Genomic DNA, 23,813 nt, shown 5'->3' on the forward strand with positions numbered 1-23,813 from the left:
GAATCATTTTACGCTGATTATACTTCCCAGTTTCATTCTAACTGTTAGCGTTTCTTCTCCTGGAATATTTTTCACAAGGCGCGGTTTTTTCGGGAAATCTGGTCAGATCTAGCTGGCGAACAGGCTCCCGCTTCGTTCTCCGAATTCTTCTGTTTCGCACTCGTCGAAATTTTTTTCCGTTCACGCCGGGAGCCTGCTTGTAGGCTAGGTCAGATCTTTCCCTAGTGTTTTTATACACACATCTCTTAACATTGAATTTTGACAGGAAAATATTGATAGACCACTCGAGTCCCCTTTTCCATTACTTGGCCACTCTGCAGCCTATTTTGTGTCCAAGTTCATGATACTTTGCATACTTCACCCCTCATACACGTCCTTGAGCACCTCTTTGTTAACATCAAAAGCTATTTGCAATCATTTCTTTACCTATTTGTCTATACCTAAAGAGAGATCTGGTTGAAAAAATGTGATATAATTATATTAAATTGGTTCTAAGGTGAATTACTTTCAAATTTTTGGATTTAACCTCTAATTATCCATTTTCAGCTCAGGTAAAACAAGTAACTTTATTACGGAAACAGTTTAAATTTAGCTGTTTTGAAAGAACAACTCTTCAAAACATGTTACAAAATTACTGAATACTGTAGTTAAACATGAAAAGAAAAGTTGTATTGCTATCAAATAACAATTATGGAAAGTCCTCCTCTTGAAAAATAGATAAAGGCAAAAGTGTCTAAGGGTTAATTAAACGACTGATAGACCCGCCTGACTTGCATGGCACGGTCCGGGCTACGAGACACGAAACATTTTATAGCCGTGGAGGTCTTATGTCTGGGCTTAGAAACTAGGGGTACGTATTCAAGCATAAATTACTTTGATTTATCTTAACGCTTTATTCTGGAAGTGAAGATATGGCGTAAGCTTCCCAGCTATGAAAGCAAAACTGAATGAGCAAAATAAAAAGCAAAAAGCAAACACGCCTGAAACTAAAAATAACGACAACTCCATCCCGAACGATTTACCTCACTTATATACTTTTGAGATTTGTCCACTACGATGGCTTATGTAATTCGAACTTGGCTAACTTTTACAGGAACAGAAAAATATTAAACTAGGAGATTTGTTGTAAAACCAGTTCGTCGCTTAATGTTAACCGAAGTTTGTTTTCAGATTGGTACCTCGTAGGTAGACCAATGATGGGAAAGGAATAGTTGCAAATCCGGACTTATGAATATACCCCCAACTTTGCAAGACAAATCTTGCCCAGTGGCAATAAGCTCGCAATGCAGACGTATTCTGTGTGCTCGAGTGTTATCCACGTTCGAGTAGATTCGCCGCCATGTTTGCTTTTTCGGAGTTTGCATCCAAGATGGTGCTCACTTGATCAAAATGCGTTCGCTCGCCAAAACACGCCTTTATTACAGGCTAATTGGCAATTAAGACTGGGATCATAGGCGTTGAGTGCCAAAGCCATAATTAAAATTTAGGTACGAACTCTTACTCAGCCAGTGAAACTGAGACGTTTTGTCATGTTACGTAGACTGTGATGGCAGACACATTGACCTTGGTGAACACGGGACAATTGCTTTCGTTAGTGTTTACCGATACCTTTGGGCATTACGTAGTGAACACGGGCAATTGCACTCGTTATTGTTTACCAATACCTTTAGGCATTACGTAATCCTTTTGTTACTTGCCATCGTACATTTTTCATATAATAGTTTTCGTTCGTAAAAAATAAGTTAAAATTCTAATCCACGGTGTGTGCAGTACGAATCGGAACTTCTTGGGCATTTTCGAATATCAAGGACACTTGGACTGTCAGGGCATCGTTTAAAAGTTTGGTTTATAAAATCGTGTGGAATAGAATAAATGTTTAATCTGGTAAACACTTGGAACAATGACATTACTGCTGAACTAAAAAAAACCCGATTATTGTCAACCGTTGAAGTTACCGTCTATTTCAATTCTAAATCTTAGGAGTTTGTTTGTGTCCATATTTCTGTCTCAAAGAAGTTTTATTTATGGTCAGTTTTTACACAGTTTCACCTTTTCCAACGGAAAATTACTCCGTGGATGGCGAAAAAAATGAAAACCAGATTAAGTGTAATTTATGCAGGTACAGGTGAGTGAAACTATAAACGGGATAACACAAAGTGGGCTGATTGTATTCCATGTCCGTCAAACGCAGAAACTCGATCGTTTAAAATAAAGGCAAGGTTGAGTGGACTCAAGGTCAAAGACGGGAAGAGAAGACTGAAAGGAAATATTCTGACAACACATGCATTGTTTGGAATACAAAGCGGAAAGAAAATGCCCCCGCGCAAAGCGCCTGTGTGCAAGCAATTAGAGACTTCAAGTTTACCTCAATACAAGGTAAAAACTCATTTCTGGCTCGTTACATGTATTAGCCTGGCCTTAGTTACATGTCTATCCCGAAACATGACAAAAATATAATTATTTGTTTTCGAAACTCGCACTGACCTCACAAAAATGGGGTTCCAATTTCTTGGCGCGCCTAAAGAACTTCAAAGCAGATATTTTATATGCAGCCATGACCCTGGACCTCCCATCACATAGATAATACTTTAAGACAACAAGATCAGTCAGTCAAGATCAGATAGTTCATTTATTATTATAAACTACTGTCTTCGAATGTCGCTTATACATCTGTTTTGGTATTTACATATTTTGCACCAATTATGTGAAATATTGAACAGTATGAAATAGTTCAAAGCCTTATTGACTAATCAATTAGTATATTATATAAGTGGATAAAATTATTTTTCAACCACTAATTTCAAATTTGTTCTGGGTAAAATTTCGAGATGAAATAAGATATTTAAGACGCGTACCTTAAACCATGAATTGTGAACAAAACCTCATGTAACTGGAAAAACAATCGTAAAATAGTTTACATTCTGTTCATCCACGCACTGAGAAATGTACAAAGTTTAAAATAAACATCTTATGCAATGGCGTTTGAAGGACGAAAGATTAATTAAACTATTATGCAACTGGAAAAAAATCTCACATCATAGATTGAACGTCATAAGATTTTGAGAGCGTCGAAAATATACTACAGAGCTAACATGTCATCAGGCGCACGTTATTTCTATTTTCATTTCGATTTTCGCCTAAGGCTACTTAATAATGGACTTCCCAGCCACGAACGGCTACCTTTAGCTGGAAGAGTTTGTGTTCTACGAACATAGAATGCATCTATTAGACCATGAAACATGTCTTCAACGCCCCAGGACATCTTCGCTGATGTGATTGTCCACAATAAATTCCATTCCTTCTCTGCGACATACTTTGTGTTTATTAGACTCCCATCGTTCGTTTTCATTTCTAATGCGTGTCCATCTAAGACGGCGTCCGATTTGTTCGCCACAACCATGACCGGAAGATTGTGGCCTCTTTCTTGAAAGATTTCTTCTCTGAGCTGTTCCAACCGTTCAAATGAACGAGGATTGTCCAGCGAGTATACCAGCAAAATTGCGTCCGCTTTCTGTATGTCCACTCTCCTCATGGCAGGGAAATTCTCCGAGCCGCAAGTGTCAATGATATCCACCTGATAGTTTCTATCGTTATAGAGAATTTGCTTGGAGTAGAAGTCCTCAACAGTGGGTTCATACTCATCGGTGAATGTCTCACCGAGGAAAGTCTTGATAAGCGACGATTTACCAGTCCGAGCCTCGCCGAATACAACAACTGTGAACATTTTCAGATACGCAGAGCTTCTCTTCTTGCCCTCCACCTTCTTCTGCTCTTTCACTTGTTTCTTCATAGTCGATTCCAAATGTCTTCGAAGGCAACGAGTTGCTTCTCAGATGAGCCAACACAAGCGAGCGGTTTATACGTTTATAAAATCGTGACAGGGTATCGAATCCTTACCGCAACTAGATGGATGACGACTTTAATCGTCTTATAGCGTGCTTCCAGTAACAGGTTCGTGACTCGCAACACAGCGTCGAGAGAAACAAACGTTTTGTCAGTGATAAACCAGTTATGACTTCACGAGCTCTACACGATCTACTGTGTCGACGAAGCTGCCGTCGCGTTTTATAAGAAATGCGACGGAGAATGCACCAGAAATTCATGACATGAAAAATCTGACAGCGTAAGGGGTCTGCTTGTCATCACATTCTAGAATATCAACACATAGATTATTTTACGTATTTACGTAACAGCGCCCCCTTAAAACGTCCCTGGCTCACGCATTGTAGGAGGAAGTGGGAGCGGTAAGCCGCAAGTGTTAAGACAATGTTTGGATAACTTTCTATCAGTTTTGTTTCACAGCTACTGGCTTATTCAGGCGAAAACGAAGACCTAAAAATAAGTAAAAAATGAAGTGATAAAAATTGACAGGCGTGTTATTTCTGTTACCCTTTCTCCAATCCTTCGATTCATTGTACTCGGAAAAGACCAACACCAACGCAGTTTTACTCGACCGAAAACAAAACAAAACAAAACAAATAAAACAAAAAAAACATTTCCTGAAGGTTCCATATGTTCCCCTCAGTTGAACCCAGTGAGCCTTAGAGAAAAGAACAAAAGTTCCATCTAAAGGCAATGATTCTTATCCTTCACACTTTTCAAGCGTAACGTAGTTAACAGTTTTTAGACCGAACAACAGAGCCAGGTTATTTTTAGGCAGGAGCTAGTTAATTACTTTTCGTGAAACTTCCGGTATTTACCGCTGTCTCAAAATATCCTGTTTGAAATTACATGACGAGTCGAAAAATGAAATCGTTTTCAAATGATTGGACTCGTCGTCGGCATTCTTTAAATTTCAGGAATTCTGCATGTGACAAGACTTGAGTGTTGTAATAACCGAAAACTGAAATGGGGTGTGTTGTTCCCTCATAGAATTGAAACGACAAATGCTTCAAGCCTCCTTTTATTGAAATTCTTGGACGGAAAACAGATGTGGGCGAAATAGAAAAGTTCTCTGCGCTCTCTTTCTTCCTTCGAGCCAAACATACTTAGGAAATAGCAGTGTTTGTCTGAGTTTTCGGAAAACTGTGCCCATCAACTTCCGAAAACACCTGTAGATTCCGAAGTTGTCCCGGGTAAATTAATTAAGGCCGAACTCAACCGAACCTTCTTCGGGCACTTCCGAGTATCGTCGAAGTGTTCCGAAATTTTTTCGTCTTCCGAAACATAAGATCATCTGGTACAGGCCGAAGATTCTTCGGGAAATTCTTTAAAAAACTACAAGTACAAAGCCATTTTCGAAAACACCTTTAGATACAATACCTTTAATGGAGCTAAAATTTGGCTATTTTACAATATTCCCCAATTTTCAAAACCGCGTGTAATGCGAAAAATATTTGAAGGATAATAAACACAATAGCCTCCATTTGGCCTGAAAGTATGCTCGCATATTTGTCCTTGGACATTATCTGTTCCTCAAAGCTCACAGTTTTCCTCGAGTTTCGCTCTCGGAAAACTGTTCGTTTCTCGGAACAGATAATGTCCGCGGACAAATATTCGAGCATATTTTCGCGCCAAATGGAGGCCATTGTTTCTATAATCCAGACAATGGTATTACATTGGAGAAATGAAATCACCCCAGGAGAACGTATTTTTGACATGTTATTTTTTTCATCTATTTTCGTGATTTAGATACAAATCACACGATAAGGGATTTTAATACAGATCTGAAGTTGTGTCGTTAGTCTCTCAAAAATAGATCGACATAACATTATGTGCCATTTCGAAGTCACGTTGAAGTAACGTTAATCGTAAGCAGTACCCATCATTTGTGGTTAGTACTGGAAGTTAAAATTTTCTACTTCTTGATTTAAATTGAGAAACGCAGCGAATCAGCAAAAAAAAAATTCTGACAGAAGTTTATAAATAAAACAAGGTTTTCATTGGCAATTACACAAGTCCGAATAACACGCATGGTTCCGCATGCCTCATGCCTATTTTGTGTCGCGGTTGATCAACATCCTGAATGTTTTCTACGTGCTATAGATATAAAGATAAAATAATGTCAAATGAGGTATGCTGATAACGTCTCAAGATAACGATCTACGTTCGCGTGATAAATGTCGTTTTGGCAGGGATGCTACATAAACCGCTAAACTACGTGCAATTTTGAAGTCACGTTATAGTTGTGTCAATCTTGTGGGTGGGATGTTTTACCCACAACTAACTTCCTAAGTAAACAAGTCAGCGTTGAAGTTGTTGTTGCTCTTTCTGTGTTTAGTTTTGTAAAAAAGTTCTTAAGCTTTCAAACAAAACTCTAAATGCTTTCTTTGTTGTGTTTTTAGATGGTTTTCATCTCCGTTTTGGATCTGAAACAGAAATCACATCCTCAGAAATGAAACCAAACATGAACAGTCTGCCCGTGAAACTCTACACACAATTGAGGCTGTCTTAAATTAGTTTTCACACTTTTTTTTGTCTCAATTGGTTAGGTCAATGTGTATTCACGTATCCCTAGCTATTTTCTGCTCAGTCTAATTGATAAAGCGTGAGTCTATTTCAGTTTTAAGTCGGTAGGAAAGCTGTTGAGCAGATGCAGTTTGTTTTTTATTATTTCACCTGCTAAACCGTGAGGCTTACTGACTATGTGGTACTAGATTCTCACCAGTAACTGGGGTTGAATGACTTTCGCAAAATATATATTTTTTTATCTTCAGTCTTACGCTTATTCATGATTTGAAGCTCAACTTCATCGACGGAATTAGCACGCACCGCTATCGTTAGAATTATCTTTTACAGTGGACACCCTCCGAGGCCGATGGCTATAACCTCTGACTAACAAACACTGAAGCTTTATCGATAAGATCGAAATTAGATGATTATGATGGCGACTGGTTTTGTTGCTGTCATCGAACGGGAATTAGAAGACTTAAAACACTGTTAAAAGCCCAACGTGTTGAGGAACTTCTTCACTGTTGATTTAACTGTCCTGCTTGTTAGATGAACAATGAAAGCCATCACTGAAATCCCAACGCGTGGGATTACGCATATGCATAACCTGCGAGACAGATCAGTCTAGAGTTGTCCTTCTCTTTCTGCTCGGTGAGAGAGTAGAGGGAATTTCATTCCCTCTCCGACGTCTCTCACCGAAGCACTGAGAAAGACAAGGGGATTTCTGTTTCACAGAATAGGATATGTATCCATATCGAACCATCGAAGTATCATCACTGCGGCATAGACTTCCTCTGGTTTTATTTTACAGTTGCTTTTGATGGAGACCGCGATCGCGGCTGGCAAACAGACTGAAGTAGGTCTCATACTGAGAGGAGAGAAATGAACCATGCACTAATTGTATAAAGCTCAGTGAACTGGCCATATGTGCACGCCGAACTTCCGATGTCCCCTTGTGACTCCCAGGGCAAAAGTGGACGAAAACACGTCCTATATTCTGCATGTATCTAACACGACTGAAGTGAATTTTGCTCACCTAATGACTGGAAGCTACCGGAGTGCTATAGCAGGAGATGAGGGGGAGGGGGCGGGGGGGGGGGGTGCGGATAATCTCCTACACATACCTAGTATGTTTGCCAAGAGGACTTGGTATATATCACTGGTTTGTTTCTGGAAACTAAAATATTAGGAAATCTCATAATTCAAGTTTTTTTTTTTCGGTTTCTGTCTCAATCTCTTTTCTTTACCTTGAGAATCAGTTTTGTATGTTTTGGACAGCTTTGCTCTGAATGTTGAAAAGTGGGGGGCGTTTCTCTACGAAAGTTCAAAAAGAAGAAAACGGTTAAGTTTCTCTACTTTTCTTTGAGGAATAAGCAAAAAGACGGACGCATATAACTATGAGCCGGCCTTAAGGAAAGTTCTCCTGTGTGACACGCGAACGGATGCTAGCCTCGGATAAGTCTTGAATCAGGCATGAAAAGATCTTGTAATCTGCTCAAAAATCTAGTCAGAGTTTTGTAAGCCACGTTCTGCACCCCCGTCAAAACATTCCGCAGAGTGCCCCTCCGGGTGGTGCCAATGTCGTGATCATATTTTGTTCGCCTTGTGAACATATACGGTAATTTAAGAGACAGGTTAGAAAAACAGCTATTCATATATCCTGATGCCTTCCCGCAAATTTGAGATAATCCGCATTCTTGTCGTGCTTGGATTTGATTTCAAAGATCCTTTGAAAACCAATTTATCGGTTTATAGTTTAACTCGTTAACACAAAAGAGGCTTTTCAGACAAATCCGGTGGTGGGCGAGTCGATCGACTCGCGATTGCAAAATAAAGCTCTGCCGAGTAGTTTAAGATTGTCATGCAGGAAGTTGTTGCTCCATTGTTGCTAAATTATGGCCGACATCAGCACTACATTTTCCTTTTCAGTTCAACACGCGAAAAACTGAGAAAGTTCTTCAGCGGAGAGTATCTATTGACATGTCATATGCTGATGATATGGGCCAGAGTATAGCTACTTGCCGTCTAAAATCAGCCCAGTTAGAACGGACAGAACGCGGATCAAGGCTTGGCAAATGCAGTTATGTAAAAGTTGACCCTAGATTATGTTTAGCAACCTTCATTGGTTCGAGTTTCAGTTTATCACGAACTTCATCCAATTCGAGTAGGGAAAACGTGCCAAGGTGTCTCTGACGTTGACGCACTTTTGAATGGCGTTCTGCTATTGTTAATAAAAGTAACACGCATTCACGCAAGCACCGACCAACCTCTGGACACGTGCGCACAATTTTAGACCATCCTTACCTGTGAGGAATGGACGTTATTTTTGGAGGAATGGATAGCGCCAACCTCTTTCCCAGGGAAAGGGAAAAGCCCTGAAAACTGAATTAGCGCGCCGGACTCCTAATTGAGTGGTTTGAATTCTGACTGGAGTCATTATACGTTGTGTTCTCAGGCACTGGACCCCGGGGGGGGGGGGTACTGCCATATAGGGGCTATATAGGTATGTGCCGCTGTGAAGGGTATGGCTTTCAAGCATTTTACTCTAGCATAGGGTATATAAATCAGAGCGTTTGGGTCTAGAATAGGGTATCATTTTTCACGAAACTGACCAGTTGATTGAAGATTTTATCTAGACTAAGGAAACCAGGAATTGCCACTCAAAAATATAAAAAGAATGAAATTGGCAAGTTCAAATTTTCGCAACTCAGCCTCAACAGCGTCGATAGATGACTACCGTACCATAAAACACTTCTGGATATTATTAACTGTCAAAAATCGGGATGCGGACGGAAATCGGTGGTTTTAATACTAGTTAAAATTAAGCAATGTATTGTCTTGATAATGCGTACGTGCGTGCTTGGCATTGTTCAACATGTAACCAGCGACCCCGACCAGCGACGCAACCAGGATACGGGGTTGAAAATCGAAAACCCGTGTCCAAAATTAGGATTCACTTAGGACTGTTCTTTGTGACTGCAAGAAAGAAGGTGGACGGTTTTGTTACTACGAAGAAGGAGGTGGACTGGTTTTTTTGTGACTTAGAGAAAGAAGGTAAGTGTTTTTTTTTTTTGCTGTTGTACCTAAAAAGCAACACTCATGACGGTTCTTTATTCAATCAGGTTAACCTGAAATTTAGGACTTGATGGAAAAAAAACTGAACAAGTGTAAATAAATCTTTTTTGAGAGATTGTGGTATAAGGTTTTGTTTTGGCTAGACTGTGCTAGTGACCGCAGTTTCTGGAAAACAGCTACTCTAGGATAGGAGTGATTTGGGGGGTTTACTCTAGTATAGGGTAGCAAAATTTAGCTGAACCAGTTCTGGTATAGGCTAAGGGTTCCAGGGTTCCAGCGACACATCCCCACCCAGAAATTCCTAAAGTACCCCCCCTCCGGGCACTGGACACCTCCCCTAGCCAGGTGCATAAATGGGTTACCGGCGAATTTAATGGCGGAGGTAACCCTGCAATGGACTAACATCCCCTCCAGTGAGAAGCAGAAATATGGCTAGTTGCTAACGCTAACCCTTGTCCCAAACGTTTCTGTTTTGATTATCCTGTGCCTTTCTTTGGATATTCAAGTTTTGACTAGCTTTTCTTCAGACTGCATCTGGTCTAACCAGGATCTTGTTTAACTCCAGTCTGAGTGAGAAGTCGAGCCAGGACTTCTTTCAGGACTACCTTTCTATAGTGACAGAGTGAAATTAAATAAACATCCTTGTTACTATGATATTTTAAAAATATATTTAATACTGCTCTAACCAACAAACGAATTGAAAGCTAACTATAAGCAAACCGGACTGAAAGCGCGGCTAACCGCAAGTAAGCCGAAGCGAGAGTTCAGCTAGCGAAGGTGATGTGCAGGCCACAGATATGAAGAGTGAAGCTAACGATTATGAACTTAAAATCCTGGATCCAGCACTGGTATCCCAGTACAATTATAAATGCAAATATCGAGTTCCTCAACATTGTTTCTAGTCACGGCTCAGTCTCCGCAGCCATTTTTTGGGAGTGTTCACCGCTCATTACCTAGAAGATTTACGTCTTTTTTTTTCATAAGAAACCTAAGACTATCCAACTCTATAACTACCTCTAAAGATAATGGAAGTAATGCCCATTTTTTGTTTTGAAGAGGGGGGGGGGGGGGGTCCCATGGCTTCTTTTGCACAAGAAATTTTAGCCGTTTTTGCTGAGCAGGATTTTTTTTTGGGAGAAATTGCTCGATAAAAAATCGATAAAACCAGGAACAATGAACATTCCGGAACAACCGGGAACATCCAGGAACATCAAACAATTATGGTAAAAATGAGAAAAATATGTAACATTAAATAAAGAAATAACCATAAAAGATAATTAAAGAAAGCATAATAATTACAAAATAGATAAATAAATAAATAAATAAACAAACAAACAAACCGGTGTTCCTGGCCCAGTATAAATTCCCCTTCAGGTTCATGTTTACAGGTAATAAAGTGCGATAACTTGTTGTTGAGCGTATTTTAAATGATGATTTGAGTGGTAGAAAATAAGCCTTTCCTTTTCTTTTCTTTAAACCGCCCCTTTGGCAGGATCTGAAGGTCTGCGATGCAAGTAAATTTGTGGTGTAGACCTGTTGTAAAACGAGCAAGTTCCGTCTGGCGGGCAAGTCAATAAATCATCAACACTCGCCGGTAGTTTAAATAACAGTTAGTTTACACAAGAAACTATATGCCCTGTAAAACCGTGGGAAATCGTGTATACGCTTGTCTTCGACGCAATGAATTGAATTAAAAAAAATCAGAAACTTATGTAGACTGTTTACAGTCCCACATTTTTCGGTCTACTTGAAGAGTTTGAACGCCACTATCTTGGTTTTCTATGAATGAAAGAAATACAGGAAGAGCACAGAAGCCCCTACCCCGTTGACAGGTACTGTCCGCAGCTTTCGCTCGCCAAGAACAGAACAACAGCAACAAAAAAACATGGTGGTAATCGATCTCTTCAACCCGCACACTGTAAAATAAGGGACCGTCATCTGATTTAACTGATAGCCGGAACAACCGGCGGAAAGAGATAAGTGGAGATATATAACTTGTGCATTCCCTCCCGACATCGCTACATAAAAGGTTAAAGTTGAAAGTGTTCATTCATTGCCAGTCATTCGCATTTTTTCCCTTTTTTTTGCAAATTCGGAGCTGAAACTAGTTATTTTTTTATTTATTTATTTTTTCACTTATTTATCTTTATGGGTTATTTGTTAATTTAATTTTATACATTTTTTTCATAATTATTGTAATTTTTTGACGTTCCATGTTATATGTTCCATGTTCCATGTTCCATGTTCCATGTTCCTTGTTCCCCGTTTTATCGACGGCCAGACCGACGGCCAATACACGCACTGTGGTCACGCAGTACGTCTACCACGCGAGGTTCGAGGACTTCACGAGCTCCCAGCATGCATTTGGACATAGTTGTGATGACGGCGGAAAATATCATCGTTGTTCATAGGTATTTCTGATAGCAATGATGGACTAATTCACCCTGTTCCACACAGATTCAGCATGTCGGCAAACGAAGGAATAACCCACGCTTCGGTTCGGGAATTTTTAGTGAAGAATAATGGCAAGGTGAAAAATATAGACCTTGTCCATCACTTTCGTCAACAGCTGAATGACCCAGTTAACAAAAGTGAGTTGTGTGTTTTGTTGTTTTCCTTTTCGCGGAGCGAAAATGTTATTAAATGCATCTTATTAAGACGAGCTGTTGCTTTCTTTCAGGCAAAGTACGAGGGGAATTTAAAGAAATTGTGCACACTATCGCTACCGTTCAAACCATCGATGTAAGTACGTGGTAAACAAAATTTCAATCAGAGTTTCTGTTCAGATCGATGCGTTCAACTGTTAGAATTTTCATAACAAATTGCGGTCAAACTTATCACTTTATTCAGTCTTCTTATATGCATTGAGTGTTTTGGAATGTCTTTGTGCATTATTGCAGGTAACTTACATGTATCTTGCTTTCAACTTTGGATTACATACCTCTGTACGTGACATAATCAGCTTTTATACATGTCTTCAACAGAATATACATGTACCAAGACTAAAATCTTGACAGCAGTTGCCCTTCTCGTCAGAGAAATCCCTATACCATCACATAGGAAAATTTACCTCAAAAATTGGAAAATTTAAAAGAAAATTGTATCAGTTGCATACATGAAAATTACATATGTATGCTTTAGTATACATACATCTACTTACAATAATTTATGAACTATATATGAAATCTGCTGAGTATGGCAGAACTCAACAAGATCTCTCTTTGCAGAAGTATTTTTCCAGGCGTGCATTAACTGCCGCTATGCAAATGCTTGTAGAGCAGCCCTTAGGGAAATTGCATGTGTTCTTCACTGTTGTGAAAGGCTGTTTTTCTAAGCGTTTATTTCATATACCAGGCTTATTTGGCCTTTGTTTTTTGTCGTGCATGTGTAGGGAGAAAAATATTTTGTCCTCAAGAAAGCTAAAGAAGCCCCGGCAGTGCTTCGTAAACCTCCCAGGCCAAACACACGTAAAGACCGACCAGTATCTCTCCCCCCTGTGTTTCGAGGAGCGAAGTTGGAAGAAATGCCAACAAGGGAGGGACCACCGACACCAGTCAGGAGCCAGTCAACAGATGAATCTCCTGATCTTAGTCACCCAAATAAGGAAAACAAACCTTTTGATCGAAGTGACGGAAGAGATGGGAAACGCTTGGAAAGCACTGGTTCTGTGGACAGTGGCCTTGACAGTGATGTGAGTTACATTTTCATACAGTAATCTTCTTGGAATTAGGACAACCTGATGGCTCATGAGTTTCTATTACTACCACTAGTATTGTTAATCTTTCCCAGTATGGGTTGCTAGTCCATCTTTCACAGTTTTCTTAACTTGATTTTTTAATTTGATAGTAATTTTACTTTAAATGCGTATACAAGAATGCTGTTACAGTGCAAAATGTACATGTAACGTACATGTACTTGACCTTTTAAATCCTTAAACGTCTGATATCTTAATCGACCTTATCACAGTTTTCGACGCCATCTTGACGGGTATGCAAAGTGGTCAGAAATTACAGTGTTTGTATGGGAATCCAATTGCAAATAACTTTTTCCAAAATTGAATTTTACACAATGTCTTAATAAGATGCTTAGTTAATTTGTCTAATTTTCCATACATTTGTCGGTAAATTTTTTTCCCGTGAACTGCGTCTACCCGGCCAAATTTACAGACAAATGCATGCAAAATTAGAAAAATTAACTGAGCATCTTCTAGACACGCTACATCCATCAAACTTAGTATTTTAACATTGCGATTCACAAATTTTGTAAAATTTGATTTTGCAAAAAGGTATTTGCCATCAGATTCCCATATAAACACTGTAATTTCTGAGCGCTTTGCCTACCTGTCAAGATGGTGTCGAAAACTATGATAAGATCTATCCCCCAATATTTGACACAAAGATCTGGTTCACATATTGAGCATCCCCCATGGCAAGGTCACACAAAATGTAAACATCACCTTTAATTGAGGTTAACTTTGGTGGTACAGTACATGTATTTGCCAGCAACACAACATAATGACATAACTACAGCATAATAGCATTCAATCATAAAAAACATAAGGAATAAAATATAGTTAAATGAAATTTAACATAGTTAACGACTAGGAGCTAGTCTGGTCATTAGCATTTTTTATAGGCAGTTGTTAGTGTCTTGGCCGTCTGTGAGCATTTGGTTAGCGTTTGGTGCGTTCTGTAGCGTTTGATATAGTTCAATGAAATTTTACATAGTTTATGACCAGGAGCGAGTCTGGTCAGTGGCGTTTTTGTAGGCATTTGTTAGTGCCTTGGCCATCTGTTAGCGTTTGTTTAGCGTTTGGTGCATGCTGTAGCGTTTGCAACAGTCATATGGTCGTGAGAGCCCTGGGGCTGACATTGTCCAGCGGTATTTTTGGTTAGTACATGTGTTGTCGTCCCACATGCTCGTAGTGTGTTCACCGCTCTGTTAGTGTGGCGTTGTGGATTGAATTATAGTTTAGTGGTTCTCGGCGTTCCCTCCCTATCCCTCCCCCTCCTTTCAGCATTTTTTTTTTTCACACTCAAGCCAGATGGCATTGGTGGACGGGTGCCTGTAGGGGGCTTGGCGCGGGGGGGCTCGTGGCTTGGTTGCGGGTTGGGCAGGCCAGGTGGGTGTTCTAGCGCCTTGGGGATGTGACTGAGGTTGCAGCCCGCGGGCTTCGTAGGCAAATTCCCTCCACTAGCGAATTGGATGTTAAACTGGTCTTTTCATAAAGACTTGTGTATCCATTTTGTTACGTTGCATTGTGGCATTTGTGAAAGAACACCATTTATCTAAAAGTTGAAGGTAGACGTTTTTAATGAGTTGCAGTATTGTTAGAAGTAGTAATAATATGTAGCCATTTAAATGATTATTTCCCTCTTCATAGGGTTCTGGAAGTTCAGTTGGAGGCATTTCCAAGTCTACTTTTAAAATGCTACAAAGCCAGTTTTTAAATTCCAGTAAAGTACCATCCAGTACACAACCTGAGAGAATTTCACGAAGCAGTGATGAACTGGTGAGTATAGTATCTTAAGTAGAGTTTTGGTTATAATAGGCTAATTTGTAGGGTGCCCATTAAGTTTTGATTTACCTGTAGCCTTGATCTACAAACTTTTTGGGTGAATTGTAACAACAGCAGGCAAATTCACCTCTATCATCAGGGCACATAAAACATACTCAGCTAAAACAGATCTTATGGTTACAGCCCTGATTTGGATACATAAATTTTCACTTGGCTCTGAGACTTAGCAGAGTACACCAACAGATAATTGCAGTGGTATTAAGAGGCATATACACTGTAATTAAATTATTTTTTTTTTTTTACACGGTGTCCACTGAACCTCTGAGCAGACCGAAATTGGCCTATTGTTGAATTTCCAATCAAGTAGGTTTTTGAATTAATGAAAGGCCTTTTTGGAGGGCACTAGTGGCCTCCACTGCTAGCTTAGGGGTGGAGGGCAAGAAGATCAAGAAATTAAATTTATTTTCTGTTTCAGAAATAACATGGTTGGCCTAATGGCTTTATGCAGGTACATATGTTTACATGTATGCACATGTGTATATATGTACATGCGCATTGTGGGAAATTTTGTGTGGGATGCATTTTAGTAATAACCAAGAGGATGAAGAGCAATAACCAGGAATAATTACTAAGAAGATGAAATGTTGAAATTCTTGAAACAGTTAATGACTGTGTTTTATTGCTGCAGCAGGAGTTTTCATTAATGGCCGGGCACTGGGCAAATTGACCGGCTGTGAGGACGATTTTGCTCAGCTGGTTCGACCATCTTGGGGAATGTTTTCCTAATTAAAAAGTTTGGTTCAAATAGTTTTTCCCTCCTGTGAAAACCAGTGACCCTCCTGCTGAGAATGTTAATGAAACTCCCGATGATTGTATTGCACAAATTGTTACATCACTGCATTGGAACATTTCATAAAATATCACAAGTCTTATGTATTTTACTGATTCAATCCTTTTTCTTTTAGGATCGAATGGATGATGATGTAGAAGGTTAGTAACTTCTGTCAGTATTTGTTTTATAATTGATCTATAATACTATTACAATTCCAGCAAGGTAAATAGAAGGGTTATGAAGCTGGTGTGGTGGCCTCATGGTTAGTGCACTTTTCTCCCGATCGAGCGGTCCGGGTTCGAGCCCTGGTCAAGGACATTGTGTTGTGTTCTTCGGCAAGACACTTTACTCTCACAGTGGCTCTCTCCACCAGGAGTATAAATGGGTACCGGCAAATTTAATGCTGGGGGTAACACTGCGATGAACTAGCATCCTGTCCAGGGGGAAGTAGAAATACTCCTAGTCGCTTCATGCTACTGACACCGGGATAAGCTGACCAACTTCAGGAGCCACTTGGCTCACATGCACAGGGCTCGAAATTAACTTTTTTCGTTTGGGAGCCAGCTGGTGACTAACGGAAAAATTTTGGTCGCCAGATCGTAATTTTGGTCGCCAACTTATTTTATATAATTATAACTTACACAAGAACACGATTTTATACGTTACTTTGCATGCAAGAAAAGTCACAATTGAAGAGCGAAAACAATTAAAAACAACACAAGTAACACTTAGTTATAAAGCTACTGTTGTTCTCAGGTGATATGTCTCTGGTCCGAAGGTGATGGTTGTCTCCATAGTCATTTTAAACGAAGCGAAGCATAAAACGTTTTAAGTCTGTGGTTTTCATTGTCAGACAAACTTGGGTCCTTGCGTATTTTTCCTTTGCTACTTCTTCGAAATGCCGTTCTTTATTTTCGACTTGCTTTCCTCGCCGCCTTTCGCTGCCGACAAACAACGCCATGCTTGAATCTTCATTCCCCGCATGTAAAAACTCACGTATATTCCTTCAACTGATTGGTATCTACTGCCATTTTCGCGGCAAATGAAAAGCACATGGTGTTGAAGTGCGCCAGCGATCCCAGTTTCGGAAGAAGCTGCTGAAACAATATGGCGCGCCGTGAACGCAGTATCGACGTGTCGAAATACATTCAATTTTTTTGATTTTTTCGATTATCTTGTAATATTCAGACATTATTTTACTGGGGACGGAAAGGTGAGTTGTATACTAGCTACCATATCCGATTGATTTCCTAATATAAAGATTTAAAAATAAAGTTGTGTCGTGGTTTTCTTTAGTTATTGGACAAAACGCGAGTCGCCAGCTGGCGACCAGTGAGTTGCAATTTCGAGCCCTGATGCAGACTATACCTTTACCTTTACGAAGCTACTTATATTATTATAATTATTAATTTTGAACACTGAATATAAGTTTAAGTTTAATAAATCAAAATTCATGCTGGTTATTTCTTAATTTTTAACATGTTGTTTTACCCTGGTCACCTAAGAACTATAAATCTCCCATTTCACCTTAAGTACAGTGTATGGTATTGCTGTTGCCAGACATTATTAAAATTTAATCTTTCAAGTGTAAATTCATAAAATATGTGTATCTTGTCAAAGTGAGGGATTATTTTTGATTATTATCATGCTATTATTAATAAATTATTATAATTATTAAAGATGTTTTTTGCCAAAAATTTAAGGGATTTAGTGTACTGTTAAATTTATCTTGTCTTGCTTACATGTAAGTCAGCACAAATTGCTTTCTTGTCAGCTGAAATTCCTTAAATTGTTGTTGTGTACAGAGCTACAGTATGTGTACTACAGTTATTTAAGTATGAAAATTATATAATTTTTTTATATACGTCTTCAGTGCTGCTCTGTGTATATAATATTATTTATTGTATAGACACGATTGTTTAACTGGAAAATACACCATTCGTAAAATTTGTATGAATTTACATCTTGGACCATAGTGGAATATTTTCCATATCCTTACTAGCGAGGATTTTGATGGTGTGATTTCTCGCCATTGCATTGCATGGCTGCCAAACTTTGTCAAACGTTGGTTGAAAGATGGCGAGCAATAGGGAAGTAAAATTCACTGAAGGCAACATAAAATTGCCCACTAATAAGCATGAAAATGCCAAAAATGAATGAAAGAATGAAAATAAGAATGAAAATGCCAAAATAAAGAAAGATACTTTGTGTGGCTTAAAACTATTCCGCGAGTTTCTTCAAAGTAAACCAAAGCAGAGATGTTCAAGATATTTTATCCGTCGAGCTGCAGTTTACATAATTTGTACATACAGTTTGTGCTTTTGATTCGTCTGTGAAGTTTTTGTTGAAGTATATGTTGATAAGAAGATCATTACACATTGTCTCAAAGATATGAATTTTATGCTCTCATGGCAAAAACAATGTTTCACTCATTTGCTGTGCTCACTCATGAAATATTACTTATGCCACTTGAACGTACAGTAAAATTCATATCTTCTTGCTACCGAATAATATCCTCTATGTCTATAGATTGAAATCAGGCATGTCATTTGATTTGATGTGTAAGCCATTTTGTTGATGATCATTTTTCACTAATATTAAATTCAAGTGAGATACATGTATGTCTGAGTTAACACATGAATCTACCAGAATTTTCAAGTCTAATTTAGCCTACATTGTAAATGTACACTATATTTAACATGTTCTATTTTGAAGTGTTTGGAATCACTCAAGATTTAGATTTTAGGATGTCACTGAGTGTTGATCAATGTATACTTATCATTATGCAAATGGAAAACTTATTTACTGGCAAGCATGTTCTTTCCTGTGTCAATAATTGATCATATTTCTGCTGCCACCTGCTAATAGGGCTGCTATAAATGGATTGAAGTTCACAACAAGGGTGTTGAGGTCTTATAAAAGGATTTCAGTGCATTCAGAAGGATAAATCTCAGTAGGAGCTCAAGTGTTATTTTGAGATGAGCTTAAAATAGTGAGCAAAGATTTTTACGGAATCTATTGTCTGTTATGAGTGCCACTGATAATTTTATGAGTTATGGTAGTAAATGTACATGGCCAGCCATTTGAGGAGAAAGAAAAGTGAGTCTTCACTTGTAGATATCAGATTTTATTTCACCCCAATTCCAAAGGTTAAATAATTTACAGTATATTGACCCAAGTTACATGTGGCTGTTGTAGGTAACTGCAGTACTGCAGTACATAGAATAAATATTGATTTTCTTTATTTAAATTAAGGTATATTTTCCTCTTCAATTTTCTTACTACATGTACATGTAAATGAAATGTAGGGTTCTGAACTATCGCCACATGACTGAAAGTGACAAAGTTTCCATTTCTGTTATCAATTTATCACTTGTAGTATCTCTCTTTTGGTGACCCATTTTCATTTTGTTTAAATAATATTGTTCTCAGCCATGAAGTATGAATTTAAAAGCAGTTGTAAGTTGTTGATTTGCATTTTAAATCTATGACCCTATAGCTATATAGAATTCTTGTAAAAGTCAAATGATGCACATAAAATAATCTCTCTATATATAGTATTACAAAGAATATTATATTTTCTTATTGACAAGTGCTCCACTTGAAGTCAGTTTTTACAACACTAAAGGGAATGTAGTTATTCACAATACTTAGTTTTACGCTCTGAAAAAGTGAAAATTTACTTGTCTGATACAAGGGCAGCTGGCTCTTATAGTCTGTCTGCTTAAACTGCATATTAATAGTGATAAATTATAATACTACACATGCCCTTGTAAACATGTAATCTTAAAGTGTTATGTTTTTGTTGTCAAATTAAATAGTTTTTAAATAGTAGCTTGTTTACTATACATATGCAAACACATGCATGTACATTAACATGTGAACAAATACACTTGTAAATAAAACTTCGACTTAGTTAAGACGTACCTGTAACAGTGACAAACTTTTTAGACAAGGGTCTGAAATGTGGGTGGCCCTGATGGTAGGAGACCTATAAATGGTATTTTTTGTTTTGTGTAAATGGTTACCAAAATTGTCATCATTGACACTTTGATCTCCTGTATAAGTGTGCCCTTTGATGGTTGAAAGTTTGAAATGCCCTCATTGTGTTATTTTGATTGTAAGAAAGTCTGTTTCTGAATCTGTTGGTTACTTGATACATTATCGCCCCAAAGTGTACCAAGTCATATGTAGTAGACTTTAAGTCCTGCTTTTCATGAAATTGAGTACTGTTCTCTCATTAACATGTCTTGTTTTTTGTGAGATATATACATGTACACCTGTATCATCAAAATACATTGATGGTGGTTAACAGTACACATTGTTGTAGTGTAGGATGTCTTTTCTTACAAATGAGTTGATGGTTATCTTGTATTAAGTCTACATGTATGATTTTCTGGAGCTGCAATGATCATATTAGACCTATGACATTTAAGCCTTGGGCATTATGATTTTCAGCCAAACTACTGTTAGTAACTAATTAAAAGAATATGCTTTGTTGGTAGTGGGATAAATTACATGTACACTGTATCTCTAATAATTTGTTTTTACTGAATGTTTTTTTTAAATTCATTTTATTCTCAGATGACTTTTTAATGGGAGGGATTTCAGCACATGTAAGTTTGTTGATAATTTTATTGCATTATATGTTAATTATAATACTGTTAAAAACCACAATGTATCTTTTTATAAGTTTCAAGGACATGTTAACGTAGAGTGCTATTGTATTACTTCATTTGCACTGATGTGAAAGAATGTATGCTAAGTGTAGTAATGTTAGAACTTCTAACATTTAATTTGGTACATGATTGTATAGACTGAGGTGAGTTTGGTTACTTTTGATTCATGAATTGTACAATCATGTATTTGAAATAAATTTATTTGCTGTTGTTAGCTGGAGCCATTAGAAAAAGAGTGGCTGGTCTCGGCAGCTAAGGGAAACAGAGCACAGATCATGTGTCTTTTGGAGCAGGACCCTAACTTAGCAACAAAAAAGGTAGTCATCTTGAGAACTGCATAAGAGTCATGCTCTTTGACCTTTTAGTTAATACCAACTCACTATTTTGTCCTAGTTTTCTTGAAAACAATGTACACACCAGTAAAAAAAAAGAACTACAGGGCAGTGTTTTTTTATTGAACTGAAAACCACATAAAAAAATTCAGGCACTTTTGAAGGGAAAATCGTTCACTCGAATTTGGCGTGGTTTTATGTCCAGCCCCTTGAATTATAATTAAGGGTGTAAATCTGTTTTTGTTGCTGAACATGTAGGTGACATTAGAGCAGTTTTCACATGAGTGCAGAGCATAACTTGCAATTTATTGCTGTGGCTTTGCATTGCAAAGTTACTGGCTTGAAAAAAACTCGCACCGTTTTGTCATCCAATTGGAGTTACGTGTAAAACCAAAACCTATGGCGACTTTACAGTACACATTTTTGATTTACCTCCTCTGTTGCTACTGTAAAGTTTATTGCACTCAGTTATCCTCTGATACTTCAGATGGCTTGGGGTTTTGAGTACTGCTTAATAATAAGTTGTTTGTAGCATTTGCATGGAAACAAGCGAAAGTACTGAATGTCTGCTTTTTGTGCACTTTTGAAAATTACCTTTGATTTTGTGAAAATCTACTAATTGAACATTTTACACGTATTTCAGAATTTCTTACTGAAATTGGATATTTTGAGATGGTAAATTTGTGACTCAGTAAGCTCCGAAGCTATTAACTAATTTCCTTATTTTTTCATTTTTTTCATTCAAAACCAGGATTTTATGTTGGTAAGTACATTTCAAACTGAACATTTTTAAGTGAATGTTCACCTTTGTTAAATACTGTAAAGTTGATAGATCTTGTTAATGAATCTTGAGTAATAATCATAGTAAAAAAATGTACCAATGGGTAATAAGAGGTTTCTATCTTTGACAAATTGAATATCAATGCTAAAAAACAACATTTTGATGTCATCCTTGCATCGTTATCAAGTTAGAAATAATGATGGTGATGCCAAGATGACATTGAATTGTATATTTAGCATTGATATTATGTTGTCAAATTGATTACTAAGTTATCGCTTATTCGAGTTTCTCTAATGTTCACTCATTCTCAGAAATGTGACAATAAATTGTGCATTGCACATGTTAATGTAACCGTGCCAGTGAACTGTGCAAAATAATATGTACTAACCATAGTGTTTTTCCTTTCTTTTCACTGCTCATCTGATTACATTCTCCTCATACAGGGTGTAAGTATTGCTCAGTTTACATGTAACTGTCAATATTAAACTTAGTACATACCGTTGGATCCCTACATGTATTAAGTGGCTGCCTATTAAATGACCACCCTTATTAGGCAGCCAGTAATCAAAGTCTCAATGATGACTTTTCTATTGTTTTTACCTCTGTTAAGCAACCACTACCATATCCCAGAGGGTGGCCATTTAATAGGGGTTGAACTGTAATAGGATTTTAAACAATGCTTTGTTACTTAACCCTAATTCTAACCGCATTTTTGTCATTATTTACATGAAATTTTTTAAGGAAAAAAATCATTGTTAAGAGACATGGGTAGCAACTGAGAAGTGTGTAACTACTGTATTATTGATGTAAAGTATTCCCCTATAAAGTATCTCTCTTGAAACATTTCTCTCTGAATATTATGATCTTGATAGTAGTCTTACGGACATTCCCCCAATGAAGATTTTAAGTGCAACCATCCAGCTTATACATGTAACTATTATTCATTATTTTATGGTATTACATAACTTAGATTTGATTTTGACTAGTGTCATACGAGTTTTGTTTCTTGAAATTTGTAGTTGAGCTGTTGTGAATTAATTTTACTCTTTCTTTTTAACCCCTCATGGCTTAAATATGTGCTTCTTCAACCTGACTGTACATCAAACTTGCAGTATGTAAGTATAATTTCACATACATTGTACAGGTACATTAATACGTACATGCATATTATTGTACATACAAGGTTGTCAAGAGTACAATGTAGCTGGTTGCCGGCAAACTTTGCCATAGTGATATACTTGGTGATCTTGGCTGGGTTTCTCCACTGGGCTAATTTCCACTGATTGTAAAGAAATAGATGTTAAAATCAGCCACCTCCTCCAACAATCAAGCCTCTTACACTTTTTGCATTTGCATTGCACCATCCTAAAGGAAATGAGAGGATGTGAGAGATTCAACCTTCCTGGGTAGACATCGCAACAGGACCTATTCTTCTCAAACTTGGCCATAAAAAAAAAATATATGGCAGTGATTTTGGTGCCATTTCAACATTTGGTTGGAGAAATTGAGGGTTTAACAGAATAAAAAAATCATATGTCAAATAACAAGTAGATTTGTGTTAGCAGAAAAAAAAAGTGGGCTCTAAGTGGTTATTAATTTAAGTGATTGTTCTTGACCCATAATCTTGATATTGTTAAGGGCTGTTTATTTTTCATTTTGGGGGTGGGGGCACTTGACTAGTAGGAGTGGGGTTATTTGGGATAGTAAATTGGGGATCTAATGGTTTTTAGTCTCACTGGCTCAGCTTAAGTAGAATTTTCCTCTGGGTTTGACACTTACTTTGTGAACATTTATAGAGTGCACTTCACTGGGCAGCTAAACATGGAAGAGCAGATATCGTTAAACTGCTGGCCAGCACTGGCATTGATGTTAATGTAAGAACGGTAAGGACACAAGGTTTGCTATTGGTATTTAATTTTCGACTACATGTATGCTGGTAGTGTATGACAACCAAGAGAAAAAGGCATTTCTAGACATCTGGTACTCCAAGGACCTTGGCTGTTACATTAAACTGATTGACAAAGTTTTAAATAAACGTTATTGTGCATGTAGCTCCCTTGGCTGTGTGAAACACTGGATAGAATGTTCATTTTATGAAAGAGACATGTTTCGTGTTTGTAGCATCATAATTATAGTAAAACATCGAGAATTGACATATACATGTACAGTGTGATTGTGTGATGGTATAATTATGTTAAATACTGCA

The 23,813-nt window shown here is 37.8% G+C and overlaps 2 protein-coding genes across 2 annotated transcripts; one reads left to right on the plus strand and one right to left on the minus strand.

Moving 5' to 3' along the window:
- Nucleotides 1-588: 588 nt before the first annotated feature.
- LOC145465900 (ras-related protein Rap-2a-like) lies at nt 589-7,401 on the minus strand. The gene has a single exon (XM_081449663.1). It carries the CDS (start codon nt 3,788-3,790, stop codon nt 3,122-3,124), a length of 669 nt encoding a protein of 222 aa, XP_081305789.1. The 5' UTR covers nt 3,791-7,401; the 3' UTR covers nt 589-3,121.
- A 4,197-nt stretch (nt 7,402-11,598) lies between these two features.
- On the plus strand, nt 11,599-23,713 carry LOC145466766 (uncharacterized). The gene is made up of 9 exons (XM_081450478.1): nt 11,599-12,056; nt 12,146-12,207; nt 12,857-13,156; nt 14,849-14,977; nt 15,949-15,973; nt 20,400-20,431; nt 20,710-20,811; nt 21,578-22,722; nt 23,404-23,713. The coding sequence occupies exons 1-8, from the start codon at nt 11,930-11,932 to the stop codon at nt 21,617-21,619; spliced, it is 819 nt and encodes a 272-aa protein (XP_081306604.1). The 5' UTR covers nt 11,599-11,929; the 3' UTR covers nt 21,620-22,722; nt 23,404-23,713.
- Nucleotides 23,714-23,813: the final 100 nt, after the last annotated feature.

This window comes from Orbicella franksi, chromosome 13 (genome assembly GCF_964199315.1).
Source record: "Orbicella franksi chromosome 13, jaOrbFran1.1, whole genome shotgun sequence".
Classification (NCBI taxonomy): Eukaryota; Metazoa; Cnidaria; class Anthozoa; order Scleractinia; family Merulinidae; genus Orbicella; species Orbicella franksi.

Coding starts and splice junctions, on each gene's coding strand:
- LOC145465900 (XM_081449663.1), bottom strand. CDS start 3,790: ATGAAGAAACAAGTGAAAGAGCAGAAGAAGGTGGAGGGCAAGAAGAGA.
- LOC145466766 (XM_081450478.1), top strand. CDS start 11,930: ATGTCGGCAAACGAAGGAATAACCCACGCTTCGGTTCGGGAATTTTTA. Junction 12,057..12,145: donor GAATGACCCAGTTAACAAAA/GTGAGTTGTGTG, acceptor GCTTTCTTTCAG/GCAAAGTACGAGGGGAATTT. Junction 20,432..20,709: donor TGGGAGGGATTTCAGCACAT/GTAAGTTTGTTG, acceptor TGCTGTTGTTAG/CTGGAGCCATTAGAAAAAGA.